The sequence below is a fragment of the Protopterus annectens genome, chromosome 2.part2 (assembly GCF_019279795.1).
Source record: "Protopterus annectens isolate FY-2018-M chromosome 2.part2, PAN1.0, whole genome shotgun sequence".
In the NCBI taxonomy this organism is placed as follows: Eukaryota; Metazoa; Chordata; order Ceratodontiformes; family Protopteridae; genus Protopterus; species Protopterus annectens.
In genome coordinates, this window is record NC_056730.1 from 1128234575 (window position 1) to 1128257972 (window position 23398).

Here is a 23398-nt window from a genome sequence, read left to right on the forward strand (position 1 = left end):
ACTCAGGAGTCTGTTTCATTGAGCCACCCAGGACTAAGATGCTAGGGACGCTGTCCCATCCAGCAAGAATGAAGGTGAGAATGACAACTTAACATTAAGAAGTTATGTATTACCATAACGTTCCATGTTAGTTGTCTTCTTCTCGCCTTCTTTCTTGCGTCCCTCCCTCCTGCCCCCTAGCCTGGATAGACTTGAGGTTCTGAGTCCTTCCATTTCTGGTGATACAATATGTTGCGTTTTTTTCCTTGTATCCTTAGTGATACTAGCAGGTAATCTATTCTCGTAAAAGAGGATTATAATATTATTATTATAATATTATTATTTATACTATGTCTTCACTTCCAAACGAGATCTGGGGAGTTAGCGCATGGTATTGTGGGATATAGGGCTGCCTCGAGCCAGTAAAAATAGCTCTTGAGCTATAGTATAGGCCGAGTCGGAGCAGAGGATCGGCTCCGAACCCGTCCAGCAAGAAAGAAGGCGAGAAGAAGACAACTAACATGGAACGTTATGGTAAGACATAACTTCTTATTGTACACTGTATGCTATATTTAAGATGCATCATTGTCTAATAGTATTGCACAGTATTTGTTTCTCAAGTAGTTTTCTGGGGTGAGAATATCCAGTGGTATTTGCAGTACTGGTTATGTTTTCTTGATTGTTTTGTGTCTCATACTGGTAATACAAGTCCTAACAGAATTAAAATTAATCATAAATCTTTCATCATTTTGCTCTGTGGATATGTACCGTGTAAACATTATGCATTGTCTGCATATGTATGAGATGAAAATCATATATGTAGTGTATTCTGTTTGTGTTAATAAAAGAAGTGGCTCAAGAATAATCTTGTATGAGAACATTAGTAATCAGAGAGGAAATAATGCCAAATTATAGCTTGATTGTACCATTTTCCAATGCTGTAATCCGCAAGGTGGAATAATTCAGAAAAAATCTGTGCATTATCAAAATTCTCAACTTCTGTATTTTTTGTGTGTATTTTTTATAAATAGTTTCAGATCTATTGGCAACCTGAGAATACGACGAGAGATCCATGTAGCCAACAATCAGTCTTCATGGCAGATTAATGGAGAGAATACTACACAGAAAATGGTGGAAGAACACATTGCTAATTTAAATATCCAAGTAGGAAATATGTGCCAGTTTCTTCCACAGGTAAGTAGAAGTACTCCGTATGTTTGGTTCCCCTTTTTAGTTGTATCCAAGTCTTCATATATATTTTAAAGCCATTGTTTTTCAGAGTATTTGTTACAATTTTTTTTTCTTTGTTTGGTTGCTTGTGTAAAACAAATGGATCAAAGCTACAACTGTGTGTCCAGTGATAACTATTTTTATCTGATTCAACACATGGGTTGTTTGATCCGACCTCAGCACTGACTCTTACTTCTTTTGGTTCTAGGGCTCTGACTCTTCCCCTATCTATAATTCCCCTGTAATCCACCCTAATACCTCAAATCTCATTTGCCAGTGACGACTTCAGATGTGTTCCTGAGGCTGCATTTTGGACAGAGTGAATCCTTTAGGTATTAAGCCATCAATCCTTCCCTACCGAGAGTTCTTTTGAGCTCCGGACCTGGTTCAAGGTTCCGGAGAACACCCCAGCACTACCAGGCTATAATTCATACCACACCTTTCGGCCCCTAAACCTAGACCGAAGCACTAAAGGCGGTGGTGTCTCCATATTCATAAAGGATATGCACACTTCCAGACTAGTAGCCCAACATAACACATCAGAGATACTTCAGGTACAACTAACACTGGGTGAAACTGCAGTCCAGGTTGTAGCCTACTATATATCCCCCACCACGTCCCAAGACTCCCACTCCACATTCCTAAACACACTGGAAAATATTAGGGTACCCTTATACTGGGAGACTTTAACTACTCTTCTGTTAACTGGTTAAATTACTCGTGTACCAACACACTTGCTCAACATTTTCTGGAATTCATTCATTCCAACGCCCTGGACCATCTCATTCTTACCCCTACCAGGGATAGAAACATACTTGACCTGGTCATTACTAACATGGGCGACAGTTGCTCTACACCAGTAATCAACTCCTCCCTGGTCAGATCTGACCACAAGCTAATCACCATGGATGTCCACATCCCACCCCCTAAAGGAAACCACTGTAAAAAACTTCTGCAAAGCCAATTTTGGACTTCTAAAAACAGAGGTGGCTAACTTCACGACACCCATGCAAATGGAATATAGGTGCATGACTGAATCATACACCAATGCACTGTATGATCACATACACAAATGCATGGAACAGGTCATACCAAACAGAACCAGGATGCTCTCCTCAAAAGAAGGAAGCCAATTTGGTGGTCCCCCACCATAAACAAACAATGTAACAGAAGGAAAAAACTGTTGCAGAAAGAGGTGAAGTCCCAAGACTGGAAAAACTCCCTTGTCAGCCTCAGCAAAAAACTGAGATCCATCATCAAATCCTCTAAAGCTAGCTACAAAAACAAAATTGCTGTGGATTCTAAAGACCCCCACAAGGCATTCTATAGTTATGTCAAGAATCTACATGGCAATACTCCTATCTTCTTTGAGTTATAGCACAATGGCAATACATATACAGAACCAACTGATATTGCCAACATATTGGCCGACAGGTTCAGTGTGAACTTAACCCCCTTTCTCCCACTAAAGGGCCTATCACAATACCTGAGGAATGCCAAGTCCCTTTTATTACGGCTGCACAGTTAAAAACTGTACTGTCCAAAGCCAGGAATGCAGCTTCCATGGGACCTGATAATATCCCTGGTGCGTTCTGCATGAATTGCAAAGTAAACTGGCACCACGCCTGAGTACCCTGTTCAGTCACAGCCTCATTTCGGGCTTTGTTCCTAACAAATGGTGCACTGATATGTCATCCCACTCCACAAAGGGGGAGTGATTACAGACCCTGGGAACTACTGCCCCATTAGCCTGATGAGTCTGATATGTAAGTCTATGGAGCGCATCATCATGGACCTTATAAATAAGGACATAGGGAATCTCCAAACTCTGGACCTATCGCAGTTTGGGTTTGTGAAAGATAGATCATGCCTGCTCAACCTGATCGACTTCTTAGAGTCTGTCACCAGAGCTGTGGATGAGGGCAAGGTAGTTCACCCAGCCTACCTAGATCTTGCCAAGGTCTTCGACACCATCCCTCACTCAAGAATCATAGATAGACTCATTAAACTAGGCATAAACCCCTATGTCATGAGATGGGTTGCCAACTGGCTCACTGATGGAACCCACACTGTAAAACTAACGGACTCCAAATCTGATAGCCGACCAGTTACAAGTGGTGTCCCACAGAGATCGGTCCTAGGTCCTCTCCTGTTTGGCATCTACTTCTCTGAAGTTCAAGCCAACACAACGTGGCTGACTAACCAAGTTCACAGATGATTGCAAACTGGGAGCCATTATTGATTTTCCAACTGATGTAAGCGTTCTGCAAAAAGGCCTCACTGACACCAGTGACTGGTGCCAGATGCCAGAACAATGGCCTTAAGCTCAGTGTCAAAAAGTGCATTGTTATTCCCTGTAGGAAAAAATTTTTGCCCATGAACTACCACATGGGCGGTAGTCCACTAAACACTGAAGGTGTGATAAGAGACCTGGGGACACAGGTTGACAGCAACCTCCCCTTTGATAACCACATTGCCACTGTAGTTAGAAAGTCCTTCTATGTGGCACATCTCATTGCAAAACGTTTCTCATCCAGAAAGAAAGAGGTCATAATCCCTCCTACTCGTCCATCATTAGACCTGTTATAGAATACAATGTCTCATTTGGTATGTACCTCAGTAGTCACCTATAACAACTGGAAAGGCCACAAAAATACCTCACTAAGAGGATCTTAGGCCTTAGACACATGCCCTATACGGGCAGACTAAAAAAAACTTTAGCTATATTTTGTCTCATCGCCTACTTAGAGGCGATCTCTGCTTGACCTACAAAGCCATATCTGTCTCAAAGCTGCTAGATATGCTACACTTAAAGAAATCCCAATCCCTTTGTGCCACATGCTCCAGGGACCTAAACCTCATTACGACAATAAACAGAGCATGCTGGAGGGACAGGTTCCTAACCCAGAGTCTTCACATACTCTGGGACAAACTTTCTATTCACTTCATACAGAGCACTTTAAATTTGGCCCTCTTTAAGAGAAATCTTGACGAGTGGGTGGGCAATGGAAAGTTCACCACAGGGATCACTTCAGTGGCCTTGATTGACAGGGGCACTCAGAACTAACTTTGTGCGGTATGATGCCAGGGAATCTTCTTGGGCTAGGCCTATATACGGTCCAGATAGTTAGCCTAGTACACACCTAAGAACCTATGAGCTTTCTAGTTTTCTTGTTAAAACTATTGGTTATTTCATGTGTCTTTATACTTGTTCTTAGTAATGATAGGTTAAGTAGTTGTAGGCTAGATTTGTTATTATATAATGTGTTGAGTTCAGGTAATTGTTTAGCAATTTTACTTAGTAGTAGATATGTTTTTCTCTAAATGCGTCTAGTGTGTTGTTGCTGTTATTATAGTAATAGTTGTAGTGACTTGTTTCTAGTAGCTGACAGTTTATCTGTGTGTGGTGCTTTTGACATGTTGGATTTCCAAGGATTTAAGGAATGTGCTTGTGGGCACAGGCTGCTTTCTCAGAACCCACATTTTCTTTATTGTATTGTTTGGGTCCTACCCACCTAGAGTCTGTCAGTTTTGTGCATCCTTTAGTGCTAGGGCCATTCAGACTAGATGTGAAAAACTGATTTGATTGTGGAAGTATTACTCCCTTCACAGACAGAGGCTTCAACTTTAGCAGGTTCTTCCAATTCTGCTTCTCCATCTAAGATAGTGGAAAATCCTAACTTGAAGGAGAAACCCAAAGATAAGGACAGAGACAAAGACAGAGAATAAAAAAAGTCAGGATTGAGCTAACTAGATTGGAGTCGGACAGGAAATGTTCTCCAGATCTGACAGTTTCAGTTGGACCAGATCCAAAATCTTCTCAGAGGTTGGGAACAGTCAGCTCCTTGGCTCTACTCCTCTTCTCCTCAGCCCCACTTCTTGCTGAAAGTGGTAAGCCTGAAATTTCATTCTTCTATTCTACACCTTTTGTGGCCTCTTCCTCCCAATCGTCCCGAGTCTTACTGAGAAGGATGTCGACAGGTTGATGAAGTTTCTCAAAACTCAAATCCAGCTTGGGGTTCTATGCACTTCCCAATGGGAATGTACAGAGTATTGGTCCAGCATAGCCTCCACTATACTTAAAGATCTTGAAGCTGATTTAGTTGAAGAGAAGGTTTAAACTACAATGAGGTGCATGGGCCTACAATCAAGGCAGGTCTTTTTTGTGAAGAACCAGTCCGCAGAAGGGACAGGAGAAACCAGGTTCATGTCAGAACAGCAGTCACAGTAAGCAACATGGAGTTAAGTTACGTTTGCTTCTTTTAAAGGAGCAGGATACACAGTGATGCATCTCCCCCTTTCACCAGTGGCACAAATACTGGTAAATTTAGACAAACAGTTTAGTGGCTCAGATATGAGAGATGAGCAGACATTGCAACACAGTAATAAACGGGGGAAATATGGACAGGGAATTGCTTCGGATGGACAACAGCAACGGTTTTGCAAACAAGGGAGGTGACAGTGATGTTATTTCAAGAGGACATTATTTAAACTCTGTGGTAATTGTGTATTTTTCCTTAACTGAAGAATATTTATCCATTTTAAATTTAGGTTTAAAATTTATACATACAGTCTTATTCCTCTTACTTATTTAGAAATGTGACAATTGGTACGCAAACTGCATTTGGTATATAATTTTACAGAACCTGAAGTAAATATTTTGGAAAAGAGCATTTCTGGGGAAGAACTTAATTATTCTATTTACACAGAAGATAGTCTTTACTCTTGTGCTTCAGAGATAGATGGAATAAATGTGTATAATTTTTTGGATACTTCAAGGGTTAAGTATAAAGCGGTTTCATACTCCTTTTTATAAATGAAAGTGTTAAACAGTTCTCTGTCATGTTTAACTTTGCAGTTGAGGAAGCCTTTAATAACTTTATGGCTCATAAATGTAATGTTTTTTATAACATGACATAGGCTGAATGGACTGCGTTAAACTTAAGTAACAATAGAAATTTAATTATTAAACCAGCCGATAAAAGCAATAATATAGTAATGCATTATGAACGATATATGCGCATGTGTTCTACACATTTGGAGAATCAGTCCACGTATGTAAAAATGAAGAATACATATGAGGAAGCAGTTAAACAGCATCTTGAGGTATTGGAAAAAGGGCATAGGTTAGATTATTTTAGTAGAAGTGATGCTGATAAGAAATTTAATGTACAAGGAAGTAGCTTGGCTACTTGTTATTGTCTACCAAAAATACATAAAAATGTAATGGACCCACCAGGTCAGCTGATTATTGCTGTGATAAAGGTTTTTTTTTTTTTTTTTTTGCTTAATGTGGGTTTTTCCTGCATGATTATCTTTACCCTTTGTTATGAAATTATCTTCATATTTTTTTTTAAATAAAGTTAAGACGCTGTGTTGGACTGAAGGGATGTATTGGGTAACCCTTAATGTTAAAAGCGTATATACGAACATTAAGCCTGCACAAGGAGTAGAGGCTCTAAATTACTTTCTAGATGATAGTACAATCTGTAACTATGTAATTTAATTAGTGTATTTTTACCTTACTAATTTTTTTTACTTTTTAATTAGTCAAATACAAGGTTTAGCCAGGTTTGTTCTGTGTATGCTGTTCTAGTTATGGGGTTGTTTGAGATGGAGTATGTGTATGGACATAATGTTGTGAACAAATATGTTGTTAATTATTGTAGATGTGTAGATTATTTATTTGTAAGGGCAATATTAATGAATTATGATTTTCTTAATTTACAGAATAATAGATATGATTTTAAGTTTGAGGGGTTTCAAGTAGGTAGTCAGTTTTTTTTTTTCTTGGACGTACAGTTGGAGGGGATGAGTAGTGGAAAAGTTAAAACCTGTATAGATAGGAAGTCCACAGATAGTCAACAGTATTTATACGAGAGTAGCTGTCAGCCCCCACATTTGATTTCTTCATTACCATACGCAGAATTGTTACATCTCTGGAGGCTTTGTAATGTTGAATCCATTATTTTTTTTTGTAATGACGTTAAAAGAACTACTGATATGCTCATTAGAAGAGGCTATGAAACAAATTTGATGATGGAGGGAGGCATATAGAAAATTTATAGAAGAAAATGAACATCAGTATATACTTACATAATCTAATAAAACTTTGAGAGCAACTGGAAACTGGGAGGGTTGAAAGATTGAAGAGAGATTTATTTTGTGACTACTTATGTTTTTTCAGATATAGTGGTTAATATTTGAGACATTACTAGCTTTTTTGGTAAAAAATAAAGAATTTTGCCATTTAATTAATAATGCACCCTTGATGTCTTACAAGAGGGGACGTAGTATAGCAGATATGTTGGTATGTAGTTGTTGTTCTTTTCACTTGTCACATGGATACTTTTTAGGTACGTTAGATTTGGGCACTTTCCCTTGTGGAAAGTGTTGTAGCTGTAGCAGTGTAGTCTGAGTTCGTGACAGGATCAACAATCGCCCTTCTCAACTAATAAGTTTACTTGTAATACTGAGGGCATAATTTATGCTGTCAGATGTCCATGTAAGTTATTTTATATTGGGGAAAGTAAGAGAGCCTTTAAATGTAGGTTACAAGAACATATGAGAGATCGAAAAAAAAATAACACAGAAGATAGAAAGTGTAGTTGCATTGCATTTTAAACAGTGCCATCAAATTAATGATTTGCAATTACAAGGCCCTATTTTGGAGCAAGTGATGATTACATTTGGTGAGGAAAATTTACTTAATAAATTATAGTATAAAGAAACTTGTGTATATGTTAAAAGATGAATCTTATTGCCTGAGGGTTTGAATATACAATGCAATAAGAAGTGTGTTTATGGTTTAAAGTAGTACAAAGTAAGAGTCGATTGATGGATTTTTATATATAATTTTCATTGTTTTATTGCTTTTAGTTATTTATGTATAAAGGATGTGGAGTTAACATTTTTTTCTCTTTTGTTACTCCTTGAAGGCTTTTGCCAAAGTGCTAGAGAATTTAATAAAGATTTTTTAGTGGATCTGTAGGCTTGTTGTTTTACTTCCATTTTATATTTTATTTTTATTTTGTGGATTATACAGATAGAAAATCTGTTCGGAGGCTGGAACAGTCAGCTCCTCTGCTCCTCAACCCCAGTTCTTGACAGGACCAGTAAGCCCAGAACTTCATTCTTCTATTCTACACCTTTTACGGCCTCTTCTCCCAATCATCCTGAACTTTTACTGAACAGGATATTGACAGGATGATGAGGAAGTTTCCCAAAACTCAGATTCAACTTAGGGTTATCTCGGTATTGCCCACTGGGAATTTACATATTATTGGTCCACCATACCTTCCACTGTTTTCTCTAGTACTGGTCTACCCTACACTGGAACCGGTCACTCTGGCTTCTTCATGCACCAAAGCATCTTCCTTGGGGTTGACAGTCATATTTTTACCCAAACAACATCCCTCTCTTGACTCTGATGCTGTCAGATCGGGGAGAGAGACTGAGCCAAATCACCAGTACTGTGGTTCAACGGGAGGGAATTGACACTGAGGTTATTGGAGCTATCTCTACCTCTCGGAGAGTTAGCTTTCAACAGCTCTGATCCAAGGTAACCTTTGAGGTCAAGATACATTGGCGCCGAGGAATCACAGTTGTCCTTGGACGGTGGTAGGTCTTTGGAGTTTATTGCATCCTCTGCTTTTGAGGCTTTTCCGAGGGTCTTAGCTCTGCCTGTGAAGAGGCCTCCTCAACCATTTTGGCATCACCAAAGCCCCAACAAGATTCTGGCTGTTTTTTGTTATATCATGCTGCTGGACAGGGACAGTTGGAACCAGGAGCTTCTGAGATTCCATGCTATTTTATATGTTCACCTCCATTCTTATTCTGAGCCTTCTGATTCCCCACCAGAAGCAGTGCATAAGGAGCAGAAGTGCAAACAGAAGCACATTGACTTGTCTCCAAGAGTCCTTCACAGAAGACAGTGATTTGGATGAAGGTGAAAGATTCCCCCCCCCTCCCCTTCAGAGATGTCACCTTTGGCAAATTCCTTGAATTGATGAAGCATATGGGGGGGGGGGGTCTACCCAAGATCCCTCACCTGACAAGTCCATGTTCTTGGAAACTTTTGGTTCTGGTCCAACATCGTCCAGGGTGGTACTTCCTGTTGACCTCCTTATTGCTGTCATGGTTCAGTGGGCATGGAAGGACCCTGATATATTGGAGCTGATCAGTAAGAAACTAGAAAACATTGGAGTAAAGGTCCTGCAGTGTAGATGCTGTGGTGGTAGTAGCAGCCACAAAAAATGAATTATCTGAAAAAAGTGCCTCTGCCCATGTCCCTGATAGGGAGTCTTAGGAGATTGACAGGTTTGGGAAACAGACTTATGCTTCAGATATTTGCTATTAGATCACTGAAGAATTATTTGGCTCATGTGACTAGGTTTCAGAGGGATTTGACTAAAGATCTCTCCAGATTGCTTTTGGGTATTTTACCTGCGGATGTCCAGAATACAGTGAACTCCCAGCTATATACCCTACAGTCACCCTCCAACCTTGCCATGTGATACCTGTGCCTTCAGCTGCATTGGAGAGCAAAGGCAGCAGGCACCAGCATCACCAGATGCTGTCATGCCTGGATATGTCTTTGTGATTTTGTGGAAGAACTCAAGATGTCCTTTATTAATGCCCCCCTGTGATGGATTCACACTTTTTGGACTCGAAGTCAAAGACACAACAGGAATGAGCAGGATGGTAAGACTGTCTCTACAGTGGAAGTCTGCTTCTGCACTCCTCAAAGATCTTTCTGTAGGAATCGGAGAACAAGAAAGAAATTGTGGTTTTGAAAATTTCAGAGCGGTTGCCAGGAGAGTACTGGGGATAGGCTTCCTTGTGGCAGAGGTGGAGGCAACTCTAACAGACATAACCCTAGGGGCAGAGGTGGACTGCACAGCCAGGGCTTCTGATGTCCCTTCTCTGAAGCCCTACCAGTGCCCCTGAAATGTTGCCTAGTTGCTGCTGTCTGGCAGTAATGGGCATTTGTCTTTGCATCCACCAGCCTGGCAAGAGATGACTGCAGATTCTTGTGTGCTGAAGATAATTTCCAGAGGCTACTCATCACTTCTCTTTTCCTCAGAAAAAGAGGAACATTTCTGATGTTCCATGCAGTCAGTGGGAACCAGCAACATTGGAAATTTTAAAATTGCTAGAAAAAGTCATCCAACTGGTCCTCCAAGATCAGCTAGAGGCTGGAAGTCCTACTCAAGGTTCTTTTTAGTACCAAAGAAGACTGAGGACCTCAGACCAGTTTTGGATCTCAGTCACCTGAATCAATTTATCAAACAGACAATTCCGGATGGTCGCACCTAAGTCCATATTACCTCTTCTGAAGGAAGATTGGCTGTGTTTAATAGATCTCCAGACTCTTAGTATCACAAATACTCCAGGAGATTCCTCTTTTTTTGACTGGGAGCAAATCACTACCAATTTACAGCCCTATCTTCATTTCTCTCCACAGCCCCAGGGTGTTCACCAAAATAATGGCAGTGGTGACAGCACACTTGCATCTGCTAGAGTTGCAAGTTTTTTCCCTGCCTCGATGACTGGCTCCTAACTGCTGCCTCTGAACATTTACTTAATACACCATCTAGAACTCTCTCATTCCAGTGGTTGTGGAAATTGGGGATAACAGTAAATCTTCACAAATACCATCTAACAGTCAATAGACTTCATAGGATGCCATCTTAATATCAACTTACAGATTGCCAGTATTCCCAATCTAGGATTTTATCATTGCGCCTAATAGCAATGCAAGTGCTTCATCATCCCTCACCCCCAGTGAGATTGATCGTACGGCTGTTGTCTAGTGGTTTCTATGATACTGATGGTTCCACTAGCCAGGTACCACATGAGAGTACTCCAGTGGACTCTAGCAGTACAGTGGTCACGGAACATACATCCGTTGCATACTGAGATTCTGCTCACCCAAATCTGTAAAAGGTACATTGCCTGGTGGATTAAATCCTCTTCTGTAACAGAAGATCTCCTTTTTCACATGGGCTGTCTGGTAGCTGTAGTAAGCACGGATGCCCCCTTTCTAGGGTGGGTGGGTATTTCAAAGGGAATATGGTCCAAGGTGCATGGTCACCCGTAGAGGCTAATCTTCACTCCACTATCTTGGAGAGGAGGGTGGTCCTTCTAGCATTGTAGGCCTTTCAGGATCTCCTCCTCAGAGGTATGATCTCTGTACACACACAGACAACATGACAGTGGTACTGGTACATAAGCAAGGAGGAAACCCATTCCTATCCACTGTGTCGAGAGGCCATGATGATCTGGCAGTGAGCAATGTCTTCATACCACTTTCTGAAAGCAGTGCACTTCCTGGGTTAATCGGTTATCTTAGTGGACACATTTAGCGGCATTATTCTAACGCCTCACAAGTGATCCCTCAGCCTAACAGCACTAACATTGATCTTCCATAGTTGGGGCCAGCCTCACTGTGACCCCTTTGCTTCTCCCCTCAACAACAAATGCAGCAGTTACTTTGCCCAGATACCTCCACAGGGCCAATCACAGATAGGGTTGCCACCTTTTAAGCAGGCCAAAGTGGGACATGGGGGTGTGGCAAATGACACTGGCCACAGCCACTACAGTGACGTCGCCACCAGAGTGGTAAAGAATATGCTGTTATGGGTATGACGGATGGCTGTTGGAGTAGCAGTTGGATGGATGAATGAGAATGACTTGATGGATGGCTGAATGAATGGATGCATGGCTGGATGGATGGCTGGCTGCTTGAATGGCGGGATGGATGGCTGGCTGGAGTTGCTAGCTGGTTGGTGGAAGTAGCTGCTGGATGGATGGTTTTGATGGATGAATGCCTGGCTAGAGTGGCTAGCTGGTTGGTGGGAGTAGCTGCTGGATGGATGCTTGGCTGGATGGATGACTGGCTGCATGCATGGATGGATGGCTGGCAGGATGGATGGAGGAGGAGGATGGTTGGCTGGCAGGATGGATGGAGGAGGAGGATGGTTGGCTGGCTGGCTGGCTGGAGGAGGAGGATGGCTGGCTGACTGGATGGAGGAGGATGGCTGGCTGGATGGATGGAGGAGGAGGCTGGCTGGTTGGAGGATGGCTGGCTGGATGGAAGAGGAGGATGGCTGGCTGGCTGGCTGGCTCGAGGAGGATGGCTGGCTGGATCGCTTGTTATATATATATATATAAAAAAAAATCTTAGTTATTTTTTTGGTAGCTGTAGAAGCGCTTAAAACAAAGTGCTCCTACAGCTGCGATCTTTGCAGGGCTCTTCCTGCCCCAATCTCCACCCCTTTCGTGAGTTGCAGCCAATTGCTGCATGAATTAAAGCACCCAGACCTAACAAGCAGTAGCTTTGCCTGCAGGTCTGGGTTGGTGACGTAACTGAATTGCCGTGAAAAAGCCGGAAGTAATTGCGACTTTTCCATGGCAATTCAGTACGATCGCAAAAGTGGGACTTTTCAAGTCCCACTACTTGATACAGCGGGCAACGGGATAAGGTGGCTTAACCTGTGAGTGTCCCGCTGACAACGGGACGGGTGGCAACCTTAGTCACAGAGGGGACACTATGGTCCATAGTTGGCCCCTAGGTCTCTTGTATGCCTTTCCCCCCTTCCCTCTTTATCCAGAAAATGCAAGGCCAGGATGATCCACATTGCTCCCTTCTGGGCCTAGGAAACACTGTTCTCCTTCCTGTGGTCTCAACTAATATATTCCCCATGGATGTTGGATCATTATCCAGATCATCTCTTACCTGTCTGGATGGCTTCCTCTGGACCATATGTCCACAAAACTAATCACATGGTTTGTCCATAGCAAGCGACCCCAAGCTTCCCACAATAGTAGTCAAGATCATATCTGCTTCTCAGAAACTGGGCACAAAAAAAGATGTACCATAATAAAGGTAAGAGATTTTCTATTTGGGCAAGTTTTAAAGGATCCGGACCCCTTCTCTGCCCCTGTTCTGTCCATCTTAGAATTTTTATCTGAACTTTTTGACAAAACTTCTAGTTATTCTGCTCTCAAAGTTCAGTTTGCCGCTATAGCCAACTTCCATACAAGCCATAATGATTCCTTTATTGCCTGCCTAAAGGTTTCAAATGCCTTTTGAAAGGAACCTTTCTTTTACGGTCGCCAATCAGGGATCCAGTTTCTTCATGGGATGTTACCATTATTCTGCAGACTTTAACTCAACCATCCTTTGAACTTGCAGCTGCAGAAGATCTTAAGATTCTGACCTGGAAAACTATTTTTTTGTTTTGGAAGTTACATCAGCTAGATGAATTTTGGAATTACAAGCACTTTTCTGTAAACCTCCCTATCTGTTTTTCACAAGGACAGTTTTTTTTTTCTTGAAACTAATGCATCTTTTCTTCCCAAGGTAGCCTCTGAAATAAACCTAAATCAGTCCATACATTTACCCTGTGTTTTTCCCCAGATAATCTAACAAGGTTGAATACATATTACATTTGTTAGATGTTCGCCAACTCAGACTTTATCATCATAAGATGAAATAAATTAAAAAATCTGAACAGTTTATTGCCTTTTCAAAGCAGCATTTTTCTATAAATGGCATTTGATTTCTTGTTTTTCTTATTTTTGCATCTTCATCTTGTACTTCTAAACGGGTTAGCAAATCCATCTGCAAGTTCAATTGTGATAACATAAAAGCTAGCACAGTTTCCATTCAGTCTGGCTGTCTCTGATTCTGATTTTATAATATTTGTGTTAAATTTAATTCGGCCACAAAGTTAAGAATGCAAAAACATGTTGCGTTTGTTTTTGACAAAACCTGCAGAAAATTCAGAGAAATCAGAAGACAAAAATATTTTGCAGAGATGATAAAATCAGGACCAAAAGTAGAAAAGTTGATTCATAAGAAACCCAAATCCATTAAAAAGGTATCAACCATTTCCAGTTCTGAGACTTCTCCATTTATTGTTGAGGCTTGGCACTTCTGTCTCCCCAGCTGTCACTGACGGACTTGAATTCAATTGTGTGAGTATCCTGCGATTGTCTACCAACATTAGTACCTACTAGGTATGAAGTCAGACATGCGGCAACACCCTCCTTGATACCAGTGCATGAAAATAGATTAGTGTTTCCAAGGAATAATACTGGTGAGTAAGGAAACTGAGCACTTTAGGCTTCCACTGTGGAAGAGATAGAAACCTTTCCATTTTTTAAGGTTCACTTCTCTGTGCTCTACCTTCCTTTGATTACAAAAAAATAAAAAAAGGCAGAGGAGCTTGTTCTGATCTCTCTTGAGAAAGCTGCAGACCAACATTTGTGCCTTTTGGTGACAGATGCAGATTAGAATTCAGAAACTAACACTGCATATCAGAGTTAGTACCTTTGATGGCTGTAAATTTAATGAAACAGATCCGTTTTCCTTGGTGTCCTCAGAAGAGGGTGAGTTCCTTTTTTCGTCTAGTGTTTCCTTCCATAATATTATGCCTGGTCGTAAGGAGAAATCTTATTATTCTGGGTCTTCTCCTGAAGATATCAGTACTAAGGATATTGTCAGCAGCGTTCTAGAAAATTATAAATTTTCTCTTTGAGATTTGTGTTTCAGAAGTCATGGCGAGGCTTCCTCTTTTACAGATAGCTTTCTAGGGTCTGTTGAAATAAAAAATCATAACCTGAAATGAAACAAAAAAATCATAACCTGCTGACTCTTATGGCTTGACCAGATGATTTGTTGTATATATTTGATAGAACATGCTCTTCTCTATCTCACTCTGAAATGTGGTCCTGTTAGCTTAGCTGTACCTACGACTTCTGATTCTCCTAGTACATATTTCGTACCTTCAGAAACTCTACCATTTACTAGGGAAGGGAGGTTGTTAGACAGTTACAGAAAAGGAGTTTTTGCCCCTAGTGCATTGATGCTCAGATGTCATAATTTAATAAAACATGCTGTCCTGTCAGAGAACCGTTTTGGCTGAAATGCAGGTACTAGATCTTAAGTAGGAATATGATTTTGTTTCTGGGATTTAAGAGTGTGGGATATTTAGTTTTTCAGGAATTAGTGTGCTTTACTGTACATGTGATCCTGTTACTAGACCTAATCTGATGGACATACTCATATGCAAACATGCTTGATTATAAGAAATTTTGCATGAGGACATCACAGCAGTCTTCATATTAGAAAAAGCTTGTTTGGCACTCTAATCCATTAGTTACTGAAGAGAAAAGGAATATCAGAGAACAGAAACAAGCATAATTATTTTTCAGCTGTTTTTGTTTTCCATTAAAATTCTGTCCTTTAATATTTACATAGACAACCAAGACCTGGCCAATTTCCTTTCTCTTTGACACCACACCTTTAAAATGTAGTAGTAACCAGCACGCTTCAGGAACAGAATTTGTTGTGCAAAGCCATTTAGCTGTAAGCCATCATTGGAGCTGCTTTGTAAAGTAAATGCAAAACAATTAAAATCCATTAAGAATAATTAAGCTACTAAAGCCTGTAGTTAGACTCTTTAATAAGCCTTTTTGAGCAGAAACTGAAGTGAGCTTCCTTTTCCAACAAAATTCTGTTTTGTATTTAAAAAGAAAAGTTCTTTAAGACACAATGTTTTAAGTTGTTAACATTACCTTCATATTTTTTTGCAAATGTGTGTGGCCAGGGAATAATCGCATTTTTCATTCACTGTGCTCATGCACTTTTAAAGGTCAGTTGCAAAGTTTTTACCTTTGTGAAATTTTTAAACATGGTTACATTCTATTTAAGGTCACTTTGTGATGGCAAATTATGTTGCTTTTCTTGAAGACATTGCAAATATCTCTGTTACTTCAGTAAGGCGGACAGATTTCTCAGGTCTTGTCTGGACACTGTAGCAGTAGGGCTGGTGCCTTTGGTGCCCTCTAGTGATGGCCTAAACTCTTCATTACCCCCCACCCCCACCCCTGGCTTATCCAGATCTCAGGTTGTTGCTGCCATTTAAACATTGGCATCTCCTGAAAGTTTGGAACATTTGGCAGTGTTTTTAATAGCATTTTTGGTGCAGATAAGTTCTTTTATTGCTTTTAGTGATGCTATTAGTTTTTTTTTTCAACATTAAGTAGTGTCTGCAGGCTTCTTCATTACTTTAACTTTTGATTTTCTTGTTATTCCCCAGCTGTCTTTTCTCCCATCCCCCTCCCTAACCAGTCATTCTTGGAGCTTTGACCCACTTTGTCTTCTAATTTTCTTTTTCTTCGTTTTGTGGCAGGGTAGTGTGCGACCCATGGCAGATGTATGCAGTACTGTTAGTACATTTTTGGTGCAGTTTTCAGCTAATTGTTTAGATAAGGAGGGAGAGCCAAGGTTCAAAAAGTGCAGGTACTGCAGTCACACAATTCCATTGCAGAACCTGCATGATTTACGTTCAGTTTAAGGGGCATCATACCTTTTCATAGACTGCTCCCAGTGCAAGAATTTCAGTGGTAGTGCCTTGGCAGAGGGAGGGAATGATTTTATGGTAAAATGTATAATTCAGCAGGCTGTACACTGGCATGGGGAAAAGAAAAGAGGAAAAAAAATGCTGAGGATCAGCCTGTCTTGGAGAAGTTATTGCCAACCAGAACCCCAGGGTTCTCTTTCCCTGCTGCTTCTACCAAAGTTCTGAGCTTGGTTACCCCTCCTAAAACTACCCTTCCCCCACAGGTGTATGTGTGTTAAGGCTTAGCTGAGTTCTCCACATCCAGAAGTCGCTCCAGTACCATTTCCTCTGAGAGAGAGTTCTTAAAATTGATTTCCTGCAGATCACTCTCATTGGCTTCCAGCAGGTCTGCTAGATCCCTCCAAAGTCCTACCCATGGTGACTGGGACTACATGGCATTGGCCTTTATTATGGTGTTCTTAGCCCAGACAGTTCCTACAATCGGCCTCAAGCCTTCTCTGCTTCTCTTCCCACTCTGCACCTGGTTCTGGAACTGACAATGAATGACTTGACACTTACTGCCATGTTGGGTGCCTCTGAGATGATTGACTGTCTCCCACCTGCACTTGTAACTCCATTCTTCCCTTTGGCTTTGATTAATAATTGGCATCCGTGATGAAGAACTTCTGATTTTGTAAATCCCAGCAGCCCAGTATAGGTAGCAACAGGACAGAGGTTCTCTGCAAAAGGGACTCTCTCTTGATGCCACCTCAGGGTGAGAAGTGGTGCCAGTAACTGGAGGGGGGGGGGGGGTCTCAGGTTTTCGTCCGTATAACCACTGAAAATTTGCCTGGCCACTCCTCTCTGGAGGCAGTTTGGAGATGTCTCTCTCTCTCTACACTTTCCTGTATGGATGGCAATCATGGTGAATTCTTGTGAAAGAAAACTCCTATTCAGAGACTTCTTCATTCCCTTTTTGTAAAACCTCCAATTCAGACTTCCCAGTCACCTGAGGTACCACCCAGGCAAAGGGAAGAAGCATTAGGAAGAGATCAGGGTCTCCTCGAAAAAAAGGGCGGGGCAATCCAGGATGTTCCAACAGACTAGATGGGATCCAGATTCTTTAGTGTCCAAGAAGATGAAAGACCTCAAGTCGAGCCACTGTCCGAGTCTGAGTCAGTTCAATTGATTTGTAAAGGAGATTTTTTCAGAATAATAGTGCATTGCATTCTACAATGCTTCTGGGCAGAAGACTGAATGTGCCCATTTTGATCTTCAAGATGTTTACTGTACATATATAAATGGACAAAGCATCAAGGAGGGTTCCTTCACTTCCATAAAGGGCCTAATCATTCAGTTCAGCCTCAGCACAACCCCCACCCCCCAATGTTCCCGGGTGGGTTGGTTCCAAATGGGTGCCTCTGCCTTGGGGTGGGTTGGGTGGGGTCATTTTGTTGGCAAGACTGTTCAAGGTTAATGGAGTGGGGAGGCGGCTTCCCTGCACATCAGCTTGGTTTAGATGTGATCCATCCTGCTAGCATTGTAGGCATTTCAGGGTGAGCTTCCTCGGGGTACAATTTTCATGCAGTTAGACAGCACTGCAGTTGTGTGATACCTGAACAAACAAGGACAAACCTGATTCTATCCCTTGTGCAGCAAGGCAAGGAGAGTGTGGGAACAAGCCCTGGCTTTCCAACATTTTCTGATGGCAGCGCATATACTTGGGTCTCGCAGTTGTGGACAAGCTTAGCAGGCACGTCCGTCTTCCCACGTGAGTGGTCCCTGAACAGCAAGGTTCCACTGAGCAGATTTAGGAGGTAACAGACACCTTGATGTGACCTATTTGCTTTGCCATTCAACACCAAATGTGCTTGGTTTTTCAGCATAGGCTGGGCAGTGGGACAACCATCCAGGTGTGCACACTCCTATAATTAGTCCCCTGTACGCTTGTCCTTCCCTGCCTTTCATATCAAGACTAGTACAGAATTGCAAGGGATGCAAGGCTCCGCTTATTCTCATAGACCCTTTCTGAGTATCCCCTCCAAAACTTGGTTCCCCTTGCTGCAGCCTTACCTGAAGGCAAAACCCATTTTGTACCACAAAGTTCCAACCTGGTAATTGACCCATCTGGACGGCCTCACCTGGAGGTTCAGCTCCTATGTCTCACCACTTGGCTTCTCCAATTCTAGTAATGGCTAGGAACTCGGTTCCCCTGAATGTTGTTGCGCTAATTGCAATTTCCAAGAAAGCTTAATGTAGAAAGATCTAAAAGGGTAAATCTGAAAAAGTTTACAGATGAGCCTTTTTCACCCATTTCTCCACTTATTAGTCCATTTGGCAGCAATTTTCATGAGGGCTGTCCAAAACACTCATTAACAGCTCATCTTTCATGCAAGACCTTGCTCAAAGGGATTTTTCATTCCAGGCACCCATCAAATAGACCAGCCCCTGCTTGGGACCTTAATTTTGTGCTTGAATGCCTGACTAGATTACCTTTCGAACTACGTGCCTGCGTTGTTTTTCCCCCAAACTATTCCAACGGGGGAATATCTGCTACATTGATTGGATGTTTACGAGAACTGCTTTTTTATCTGGATTGCACAAAGAATCATAGGACAATTGAGGGACATTTTGTCAGTTTCTATTTCCAGACTCCAACAAAAGATTAATAAGGTTATATATATTGGTAAAATGGATTTCAGATTATATTTCCTTTTGTTACACCTCAGCTAGTTCCCGTTCTATTTAAGGCTCACTCGGTCAGGACTCGAGCTATATCCATGGCTTTTTTCCAAAATTTGCTTGATGAAATTACTGCAGCACATTTCTGGTATTCCCTGCATACCTTTGCTAAACATTATAGTCTCAGTTTTTTTCCCCAGAAAGAGCATCTGTTGGAGTCACCATTGTTAGAAGCTTAATAAAATAAAGTTCTTGCATCTTGACTTCATCAGAGTCACATTCATCATGTTTCCCTTTTTATATGCCCACATTTGGTCATGTAGCCCTTCCTTAAAGACAGATAGTACTGGAAGACCTCTTGCAGTGGAACAGGCATATCATGTCAGTCCCACACTTAGAATGCACCTTGAGGCCTAGACTATTCAAATTGAAACCCTTTTCAGGTAGCTGAGACATTGAGCTCTATGAAACTTTTAGATGATGAAGTGGATGAAGCTACCAAAGATGGTCATGAATGCCTCTGTTCTTGTAAGTGCCAGAAGGATGGGTCTGAGCAGATTCTTGCAATGGAGAGGTAAGTTGGCCAGCACTCTGTACCTTCCCAGTAGTTAGTACCAGGATAATCCCAAGTTGTGTATGTGTTCTTAAAAATTTCCTCATCCTATCGATGTTGAGCTCCATGAGACTTCTAGATGATTAAGTGGATGATGCTACTGACGATAGTCATGAATTACCTCCTTTCTTGTAAGATTGGTGATTGCAGTCTGGAACTCACTGGTCCAAGTGAATAGCTGGTGTTTGGTAGAAGGAGATCAGGCTTGAGTCACTGTAGGTTCTGACCTTCTGGGAACCTTGGGATTTGGACCAATCGAGGTGGTCTGTTCTGGAGAACTATTCTTTGAAGTCTTGAAGGGAAATGTGCTCCTTTCCGTTTCTCTCTTATCGTTTGTATTTTTCTTTCTCTGGAGCCTTAGACTTAGTTTTTTACCTTTTTGATGGATAAGAAAGTGAAGGGGGTAGCCCTTGTCTGTGCCAGAAGGAATCCCTTTTAAACCAGGTTATCAGAAGTTTACTGGAGTAGGCCACCCTGGTTAGCTGGGGATTCTGTACTGTGGTTTAAGTGTCTGAACAGGAGCTGAGAAGTTTAGAAGTTATGTCCTTACCAGAATGTTATATTTTTTCCCTCTTCCAGAATGTCTCATTCAATGGATATGTGAAGATACACAACTTCAGATCTTTAAACTTTGTTGTTTCTTTGAATTTATGTATATATTGCATTTATGATTTCTCTGTGTCTTATGAGGGCAGTCTTGATCTGGAGAAGGCTACAAGAGCTATGGATTAAGCGGAACTCTAGTTCTGCAGACTTTGCTATCACTAGAGGGCGTCAATCCAAAAGTTCCAGTGCCCAGACAGAGATCAGAAAAATGTAGTTTTCAATGCATAATTTATAATTTTTCAAAGCGGCAGTACTGTAATGTTTTTTCCTTATTAAGCATTATCTCATTCTACCCTTTGGTGGCATGATTTTACAGTACAGACTCAGAACCTGATAGAAGCATTTGTGATGGTTTTCAGTGTTTTACATAATTAAAAAATGGTTTGATGAATCCGCAACTACATTATTCTGATAAAAAATGATAAATCATGATATGATTGCATTTGACATTGCTGTAGTTAATTGCATTATTTTTATAATGCATTTGACTATTCAGCCACAAGCTAAGCTTCCTGCCATGTTTTGCCCAACTGAATTTTGACTAATTTAATTGGCTATTAACCTGTTCCTCTTGTGTTGGCCTGGGCACCGATTAAGGCTGTCGCCACTATCAGTGACTATTGTGTGCAAAATAGTTTCTTAAAAAATGCAGTATATTTGTTATGTGCTAGTTTGTTACTAATTCAAGGAAATTTTCATTTGTGAGACGGTAAGCAAAATGGTTAAGCCAAAATACTACAGTAAAACATATGCAAGATTCAGGGATATGTCTGGTTATACTCCTGCTTTCTTCAGCAGCAGTACCTTTTGATATGCATGCTATGAATAAAATAATACATAGGCTCATTTTAAAATGTGCTGTTTTTTACCCTGAATATCAGACAGAATTTCCAACTGTGATGATGTATCCTCTTTGGGGAAAAAAAAAAATTGACTGTGTTGTCTTCAACTTTCATTTGAATTATTTTTTGAAGATCTCTTTCTCGTATTTTTTTCCAAACTTAAAACACCAAATAATATAAACAACACAGTAAGAACAGTTATTAAATAAGCACTTAAAAACAGTAAAATATACAAGAAGTAACTATGTACAGGTGTGCTATTTGCCCATTTAAGAAAGGCCAATGTTTGTATTAGTCTAATTAGGTAAGTCCCAAATAATGGAGAAGAGGAAAAAAAAGACAACGGATTAAAGAGTGGTAAGCCCAAGTACTGGAAAGATAAGAAGGGAGGAGGAGGATATTATATTTGTCATGAATTGATTAATAGTCCATCCCCAAAAACCTAAAAATGGGTAGTAATAATTAGTGTAGAATGTGGTCAAATAGTGTATCCCAATATTCAGTAAAATGTGATTGTAGTTTTTGACTGTACGTTAAGTATTTGTGAGCTAATAAATAACAGCCATCTGTTTAAATCTAGTTCATGAAAATACGGATCTATCTTTCCAGTTTAGGGTAATATAGACTTTGATTAGGGTAGAAAGTGTAATTAAGATGCGAGTTTGTAATTTTGACAACCCAGGAAGGGGGAATGTGTAATCTAGTAAATTTCCAAGATAGGGTAGTTTTTCATGCCCCATTTTTTTCCAGTTGAACTCAGTGAATACTAGAGTTTATAGGAGCATTTACAGCTCAAAAAAATATGTAGATCAGCCTTTTGGTTGTCACAGTAAGGGCACAGAGGAGACGTTGTGGGATTCATTTTGGTTAATAAAGTTGGTATGAGATGAGCTTTGTGTAATAACATGAGTTGATTATAGTTTTTTAAAGGGGATACATTTTGAAGTTATTTGAACAGAGTGGGTTATTTGCTTGGTTGAGATTGATGTATCCAGTTCATTCCAGTATCTTGAGAAGATCACATTTTTGGGATCTAATTGAAAGAATACATTTGTATGATTTGGTGGGCATTTTTTCCTCAAAGTAGATTCCATATAGTTTTACAAGTATTTATGTCTCAAAATTAGATTGGAGTCTTCCATAATTTTTGTACACAATTCCCTAATTTGTTTTAAAATAATGGTATTACCTTTAGGGAGGTTCATCATCAGTCTCATCGCAGTAATAGATTGTTTTCTAAAGGGGAGAATACCTAGCAAGCCTTTTCATTTAAAGAGGGGGTAACTGCCCAGGTTAATCATTTTATTATTTTGTATAAAATTTGGGTTAAGATGTAGTGGTTGTAAAATACTAGCAAGCCTTTTCATTTAAGGAGGGGGTAACTGTCCAGGTTAATCATTTTATTATTTTGTATAAAATTTGGGTTAAGATGTAGTGGTTGTAAAATACTAAAGGTGCAGAATAAATTTAATGATTGAAAAAGTTTTTGTAAGGTGATTTATTTTATGTTTTAGAGATGCATGTAGTTTAATGTTCTTCAAGCTCTCCATATTAAGAAAGGGGATAGCCTTAGGATTAATGTTAAATGTTTTGACATGGTTATAAAATAGTTTTAGCCAGGCTGGGGACCAAGTTCTTTTATTTGAAATGTAATCAGAGATTGCTAGTATTATATTACAGTTGATAATATTATAGTATAATTTGAAGTCAGGGAGGTCAAGACCTCCTTTATCCTTGTGATATGTCAGGTTTTTATAGGCAATTCTGATTGATTTAGGGGACCATAAGAATTTGGAGGAGAGGAATGTAGTGTTTAAAAAATTGTTATATAGTATTATATTGGAGGCATTTAGTATGCAGAGTATTCTTGTTAAAATATTCATTTTAATAATAGCCACTTTAGCAAGCAATGAAAGTTGGAGTTTAATCCATCTGGTAAGGTCTTGTTGTATAGTTGTCCAAAGCTTTGTGATATTGTTTTGGTAAAAACTGTTTAGGGTCTTGTTGAAAGGATATTCCTAGATGCTGCAGGGATTAGTTAATTTTGATTTCTGTTGATGATGGATAGATGGGTAGTTGGCGGAAAGGATTAA

The 23398-nt window shown here is 40.4% G+C and overlaps 1 protein-coding gene across 1 annotated transcript in view; it reads left to right on the plus strand.

The window, feature by feature from the left end:
- The window catches only part of SMC5 (structural maintenance of chromosomes 5), a 3018525-nt gene that overhangs the window by 458608 nt on the left and 2536519 nt on the right, over positions 1 to 23398 (plus strand). Inside the window, exon 4 of the mRNA XM_044064368.1 lies at positions 1011 to 1173. Within this exon, the coding sequence (XP_043920303.1) occupies positions 1011 to 1173 (163 nt within the window). The remainder of the gene's footprint in view (positions 1 to 1010; positions 1174 to 23398) is intronic.